Source organism: Nanorana parkeri, unplaced genomic scaffold (assembly GCF_000935625.1).
Source record: "Nanorana parkeri isolate BGI_ZX_2015 unplaced genomic scaffold, ASM93562v1 scaffold263, whole genome shotgun sequence".
Taxonomy (NCBI): Eukaryota; Metazoa; Chordata; class Amphibia; order Anura; family Dicroglossidae; genus Nanorana; species Nanorana parkeri.
The window spans coordinates 417,343-425,110 of NW_017306531.1; the positions used below are offsets into that span (position 1 = coordinate 417,343).

A 7,768-nucleotide genomic window follows, 5' to 3' on the forward strand; every position below is an offset into this window, starting at 1 on the left:
AAAATGAAATGCACTTGTCGCCCACAATATGTAATATCTGATATAACCTGGAAACACACCTTCCTTTTGCACCCTAAGGCTGGTGGTTGTGGTAAGGTGCTGTATATGAGAGTTGCCACTTCTGATTAGCATCTTAATACGCATATACAAAATAAAACAGCAACATGTGCTACAGTGCACAACAATGCTGCCATAAATAATGCATATGTATAATTTAATGCAACGAGGTACGTTGACAGCCTCTTCAAAGTGAATGTACTGTTTTAGGGCAACGCATGTCAACACTTGAAAATACATGGGATTTAGGCGCACGTGATAATGGGCGGAAGAGGTGTGGATTGGCCCTAAAGGCTCTATTCAGCCTTCATATGGCAGACTTCAGGGTGTATCATATAAAACTGGTGGACGTGTGAGAGATATTTTTTATAACAAACAGATTGTTCTTACTTTTTTATGCTTAAAGCAACCCTGTCATTAGACCAGCAAAATTAAACAAGTACCCTGTAAAATAGAATGGTTAAAGCAAAGGGGACAAGAATAAAACCTGACCTAAACTATCACACCCTTGCCCTCTACAGATCTATACTTTCTGAGATCAGAGGGCCGCTGTTCCACTGTTTGTTGACATCCAGTGCTGCATCTCTGTCCATCTGCCTAGCGCTTAGAAGTTTATGGGGCTGTAATGTGCAGATGTGGCCAGCAGGGGGAGCAGTGTAGTGCTGGAGGTTGAGATTGTATAGGACAGGAGTGAGGGGCAAAAAGTGCACTTTGTTTTACTTTTCTAGTCAAATTTTTGCTCTCTGAAAGAGCCATGGGCACCACTGGTATTCAACACTTCAGGTGTGTCAGATACCTAGCTCCCCCATCTGGGCCCTGTGGCTAGACCCACTGTCCACTATGTGACTATAGGATGCCAAGAAGTGTCTGATACCAGCGCTGCCCTTCAGTCACTGACTACATTTTTAACATCTTACTTTACAGGGGGTCTGTAATTAATTTTTTTACTCTAGCAACAGGGTCACTTTAAATTAGAAAATAACCTAAAATCCAATTGGCTGGACAGTCATTTTTCCAGTTAAATGTCTGAAAAATATTTCCACTTTCAGCGTGAAGCTGGGGAATCTCCTCAAAGTGGGTTTTTCTCATCTATGTTGGTTTTCAAGAATGAAAGGTTGTCATTTGTTTAATGAAAGTGTAAACACCTCAAATTAGCAACAGCAGTCACATATCAGCCTTTTTGTCATTCGGTTTGCAGCAAATTGTTAGCAGTTGCCGTCTGGTTGCTACAATTTGCAAAGCCTCATTATACGTACTATGAAAGTCTAAGGGCCCATCACACCTATGCGTTGTGGTGAGGCACGCATCACCTTAACACATGGTACTGCACTATACACTCTTAGGGTGCTATTGAAAATAAATGGCGAAGCACTAACGCAGAAAGGGAATGCACATTGTAGCAGTAGAGTTAAACGGACTATCACGCTTTGGGGGGCACTATGTTGTAAGAATGGTGCCACTTCCTGTTCGGGTGTGTTGTGTTAAAGCACTGTGTGTTAGTGTGTGTGCATTAGAACAGGAAAGTGTGAATGAGATCTTGGGGGTCCATTAATAAAGCGGGGGTATGCCCTAACCAGAGCTTACCACTGCTTTTTATTAAAAGTGCCTCTGACACAGTTATAAACTCACTACTGTGCTTTGCGCTCTACTTGCTCGGAATCAGACAGAGCATCATGAATTCTAATGAAAAAGTGTGTCATCAGGAGGAAGCAAGGACCTGTTCGAGGTCACCTGACAACACTTGCTTCCTATCCACATATGTTCTCGGCAGCATTAAGCAGAGAACATCTTCAGGACATTGGGAGCTCTGCACTGCACTATGCATTGAAACATAGAATGCAAGAGGTGGTGTGGAGTATTTGGAGTGATGTCCTGTGGTGTGCAGAGAGGGGAACCAAACTAGGTATAAGGAGACCCATGAAGCCTGTTATACACCGCATGAATATCAGCCGATTCCTGCTGAATTTTCGAGCTGTGGGTGGCCTACTCAGCACCATTTGGCTCTACAAAAGTAAATTAAAAAAAGAAGAGCTGGGTGGAATTGTCGGCAGAAAAGTGACTGCAAAAGTGTATTGAAGGGGTCTGCCATAAAATTGTTGGCCTATCAGATGCTATCACCGTTTGAATATGCAGGCAGTTGCGAGTGGCCAGGGGCTGTCTAAATACAATAGCCGACATGGCAGATTCCTCCATCCACGCTGTTTACTGTGGATGAAGCAATCAAGCGATTTCTCACTTGGCTGAACAAGGGTAATGTACATGTGCAGGGCTAGCTTTAGTGTACCTACTTCTCCATGCACACTCCTACAATTAGGAAACAAGCTGTATTCATTAGCGGGGTTTACTGATCCATGTGACAAAGATCTTTGATTACAAGTGAACATTGTTAGTCAACTGTTGGATTTTAACACTTCAGGTTGTAAAGCACTTGCCAGCATGTTTCAGTGACCCCATAACAGCTCTTTTTCTGGTTTACGTGTACTCTACCCGAGGATAACACAGTACAGACAACCCACGTAGCTGTGACTGAGGACATACTGAGCTTTCATAAACAATATAGCAAGGATTTATTTTGTTTTCTAGAAGAGTCGAGTGTAGAACTGTTCAAAGGCTAGGATTGATTTTGAATATTCAGTTATTTCTTCCAATTTTAACAGAAATTGCGTCTCCTCCGCTGGCACTTCCATGAAGATTGCCCTTCGTCCTGTAGTTTCTTAAATGACGGTCCCAGAAAGAACCACCAGCAGAAGCCAATGACCACACATATCATAGACTCCACAAAATAACCATCTAGTGTTGTCACACATGTGCCATTAAGTCTTACACACAGCTGAAAGAAACATGAGAAAAAGGGAAATGCAAATATTTTAGTGAATACATATTCAAAATGAACCTCATTTCATAGATGATCTTAAGCAGAACTGTCTGGGTTTACCCACAGCAATTAACCATGGTATCTCTTTACAGACTACAGAACAGGCAAGAAAATGTAAAAGGAATCTGACCCCCGAACCCTGTTCATTTAATTGTGCTTTAAAAGAGATAGTAACTTTAAAAAAAAATAATCAGAATGTGGTCATGTGGCCATTTTAGACCTATAACAAACAATGCCTATTTTATAGGCTTCCCATAGGCAGCTTGATTTACTTGGGTATATAAGCATGGCCATACACTGTTAGCATTTCATGTTCTTAATAAAGGATATTCAGAAATTCTTTGAGTGGCCATGCTGGCTCAATCGACTTTTGATGAAGGAGCCGGGCTGAAAATTGTCAGCCGAACAGTGACTGCAAACAAACAATCAGCTGCAGTCACTGTTCAGGTATTGTGACAGCTGAATACAATAGCCCCAGTGGGAGATTCTTTTAGACTGTAAGCCCTCAGGGGCAGGGCCCTCCTTACCATCTTGTCTCAAATTGTATTGTTATTGTAATGTCTTCCTTATATTGTAAAGTGCTGCACAAACTGTTGGCGCTATATAAATCCTGTATAATAATAATAATTCACCCACCCATGCTGTTTAGCATGGATGAAGTAATCTGTTAGCTTGCTTTCCTTCAGACTGCACGCTGAACCAAAGACAACTATGCATGTATGGCCAGCTTAAGACTGCAGTAGGTAAAGTCAAATCAATGCGTAGCTATTCTTCTAACTAGGAGACGGTAGCCTGATGTACATATGCACACTAACAGCAGAACTGGCGATACAATGAGCAAAATTCAGCCAGTTCTTGAACAAGACGAAATTTGATCAGTGGGCGGCCCTGTCTCCCGACTCCTGTCGGACATCCTTCTATTTTAACATTGAAGGAGTTAGGCTGGCCATACATGCAAATTTCAGCTGGTTCTTCATGAACCAGCCGAAATCCACACAGCTGTTTGAAGGGGCCAGTTGGAAAATCTTAAAATGAACAGAGCCGGCAGCCAATGAGCTGCTGCCTCTGTTTGGGTATTCTGACAGCGACCACCGTCAGCATACAATAAAGAGAGCGAGAGGTTCCTCCATCCATACTTGTAAGCATTGATGGAGTTATCTATTATATTGTCTTCATTTATCCCGCCGGATACACAAAGAAAATATTACTGTGTATGGGCAGCCTTAGTTGGAAAATTGTTGGCCCAACAGAGCCTGCATTCAATCAGATGCAGGCATTGTTCAGGAATTTTGAAAGCTAGCAGGGTTGACTTGTCAAATTGCAACGGCTGCAGCAGTTTAGCGTAGACGGAGCCATCTGTTACATTTTTCCATTCAGTCTGAAGCTGAATGAAAAAATCTAGTAGTGTATACCCAGCTTAAGGCAGCTAAACCACGTTAAAGGGGACTTGTGTTTATTATACAGCTGTTAGGTGCATGCAAAATATGTCCACAAGACTTACAGAGTGTCTCTGGAGCCACAAAGCAAAGGCTGCTCTAATACATAAACAGCTTTTCAACAACTGAAGTTGAAACTGGGCAATAAACTGTCCATATACAATACGGATTTTGCATTAGATTGTGGGAATTTGAATTGCATCTCCTTGTGGTCAGTAGTCACCACCAGAATATGTCTGCTGTGTTCAAACTACATAACAAGTAAAAAATTACACATGAACATGCCGTGTACAGTATACAGATCTCATTCATGCACAAGGGCATAGTGGTTAGCGCTTCTGCCTTGCAGCACTGGGGGTTCCTGGTTCCAATCCTGGCCAAGTCACGATCTGCAAAGGAGTTTGCATGCTCTCCCTGTGCTTGTGTGGGTTTCCTCCAGAACTCCAGAGACATGCTGGAAGGTACATAAACTCCGGTCTAAATTGGCCCTGTTTGTATGTATGTATGTATGTATGTATGTATGTATGTATGTATCTATGTATGTATGTGAAATAGGGACCTTAGACTGTAAGCTCCTCGAGGGGAGAGACTGATGTGAATGTGCACGTGCATGTAACGTGCGGCATAAATTGACACACAAATAAGCACAAAAGCGCTAGCAACACAAGTCAGTGATAAGGGGAGAGAAGAAGAAAATCTTCAGTGTATAACACTATCGGGGCTGCTCTCGCTGGTTAGGGAAACCGCATAGCTGAAATATAGGCGCTCTCTGTGCTGCATACATTGTCAGCGCTATATAAATGCCTGTAATAAATAAAAGTGTAGATTGGGATTAAATATATCAGTGTACCTCAGCAGAATCATGATCGGCACAGCTCTGGCCATCTGCTCCAACACACTCTTTACTTGTCAGATGATCCACAAACCAAAGTGCCACCGTCGCTGGCCAATTCCCTCCAAGATTGGACACTGTATTTAAAAGGGTCATATAGGTTCCTCCAATGAGAGGATCACTCACTTTGGCATTGAAAGCCATGATTGCCACAAACATGCTATATAGCGCAACCTGAAAAATAGAAAAAATAAAACATTTGTTAGTAGCCATTATTGTACCTTAACAGATATTAATGAGCCCAGAGCAGATTGTTATATGGCAATTATAATCAAAAGCTAATTGTTCATTACTAGGTCTTTAAAATTACTCTATACTGTAAAAAAGTGTAGATTATAAAAAATTTACCATGAAAAAAAAAAAAGCACTGTTGGATCCATCACAGTTGTCTTTAAAGACAAATTTTATTATGCTTTGAAAAAATAATGACATAAACTGATGCAAAAAATGATTATTTGTGATTTAAGTTCTGATTTAACTTACAGGAGACATACACAATAATCTTTTTTGACCATTTTCAGACCTCCCAAAATATCACAGTGGCAAAATGATGGAATGGACAGCCTTATGCGTGTTAGCTACATAATAAACTGGTGGTCCCCAGACAGCAGCCTGCGGGTCAGAGGTGGCCCTTTCCTTGCCTTTATAGCCCTTTTGGCACTGTTCGTCTGGCTGACACGATGGGGCACCTTTTCTGCCACTGACACTAATGATGAGGTACTGTTCCTTCCACTGACACAAACAATGGAGCAGAACTCCAACTGACATAAAAAATGGAGCTTAATTGTACAGCATTAACGGGGCACTATTTCCTCCACTGACACCAACGATGGGGCACCGTTCCTCCCAATGATACCAACACTAGGTAATTATTTTACTTCCACTGACCACCAACCCAAGGCCATTGTTAGCTCCTACTGGCCACCGAGCCTGAGACATTTATTACTCCCACTGACCATTATTGCCGGAAAATTTTCTGCTCCCGCTGGTAACAGTCTGGCCCCCTTAAAGTCTGAAGAAGAGTGAATTGGTCGTTTGTTAAGAAACTTTGGGGACCCCTTGCATTAAACCCTTTAGAGCCGCTGGAAACGTCACTGCATTACAGATAAAAAATGACACGTAATAATACTACCGGATAGATTGTTACCTGATGTAAGGCATAGCTCAACAGGAGAGCAGCATAGTAGTACATGGGGAAGCCTCCTTCATGGCTTATGTGTGGAGTCCACCAGACTATAAAGGCAAATAGTAGGCCCATAAGCAACCTTTATAATAAGGCAGAAAAAGACAGTGTTAGAATATAAGCAGAATGTGAAGAGTAAAACATATTCTACAACTTTACTTTGCTTCATATAAAAAAACACTATAGATACTAATGCTTTTAAAAAAATTACTATAAAAAGTAAAAATGTGGCAAATGAAGATTTTGTGTAATTTTATCTGACAATTCCACAAACAGTTAGAAAAAGGCTAAACAATATTAGGCCATTTACAATGTATTCTATCTGCAACTTTAATTAAAACGCCAACTAATGATCCTGCCATTAAAGTGACATTAAACCCTCAGATTTTTTAACATAAAACAATACTGTAATGTGTGCCTTACTGTAATCCATGGTTGTTTCCCTTCTCTTTGCTGCTCTTCCTTTTAAATCTGTATCTGTTCTCATGCTCTGCAGAACTTCTGTTTTGCCTTGTCTCAGGAATGGCTACATGGTGTCTGTGTGTAGGTTTGTAACCTGAGCCAGCACTACAGGAAGAGGCACTCAGCTGAAAAGGGAAGTTCTCCCCCAGCATGAGAAGACATGAGGATTTAAAAGGAAGAGCAGCAAAGAGAAGGGAAACAACCATGGATTACAGTAAGGCACACATTACAGTATTGTTTTATGTTAAAAAAATCTGAGGGTTTAATGTCACTTTAAGGCCCTTGAGCAGGCACCTCCTGTTATCGGATAACAAATTTATATCCCAGTTTCCCAACTGTACTCCTGTGTTGTCATCCTTCACATGGGATCAATCCTACTAGTGGCTGTTTAAGTGTTCATTACAGCCATCGCTGTAGTGATTGAATGTAGACAGGAAGTGCTTTAGAAAACAGTCATCTTGCTAGTTGGCCCCGCTGGCTGTCAAAATACCTGAAAAATCTGATTGGATGCAAGCATTGTTCAGGTATTTTGAGAGCCAGTGGGGCCGACTAGCAAGATACTGAAGCTTGGCCCAGTGGGAGATTCCTCCATCCACACAGTTTAGCATGGATGGAGAAATCTGTTGCACTTTTTCCATCTGACCATAGCAAATCTGCAGATAATCTATAGGTGTATGGCCAGCTTTAGAGAGGACAGTCATAATATCATAAATGTCCTATTGTTAAAGGTTCTTTAACACAAACACAGGCCATAGCTTCTGTGGGCACCAGCACTGTAGTCCCCATTCTCTTGTAATTCACAGTCCAGTAAGCCACTCCCCCCCCCCCCATGGGCCAGTGCAAAAAAAACCGCCCCCAGCAGG

At 41.7% G+C, this 7,768-nt stretch overlaps 1 protein-coding gene across 1 annotated transcript in view; it reads right to left on the bottom strand.

The window, feature by feature from the left end:
* Window positions 1-2,499: 2,499 nt before the first annotated feature.
* The window catches only part of SLC33A1 (solute carrier family 33 member 1), a 21,921-nt gene continuing 16,652 nt past the window's right edge, over window positions 2,500-7,768 (bottom strand). The window contains exons 5-7 of the mRNA XM_018557041.1: window positions 6,408-6,525; window positions 5,219-5,434; window positions 2,500-2,887 (exon numbers count right to left, since the gene is read on the bottom strand). Of these exons, the coding sequence (XP_018412543.1) occupies window positions 2,708-2,887; window positions 5,219-5,434; window positions 6,408-6,525 (514 nt within the window). The 3' untranslated portion in view covers window positions 2,500-2,707. The remainder of the gene's footprint in view (window positions 2,888-5,218; window positions 5,435-6,407; window positions 6,526-7,768) is intronic.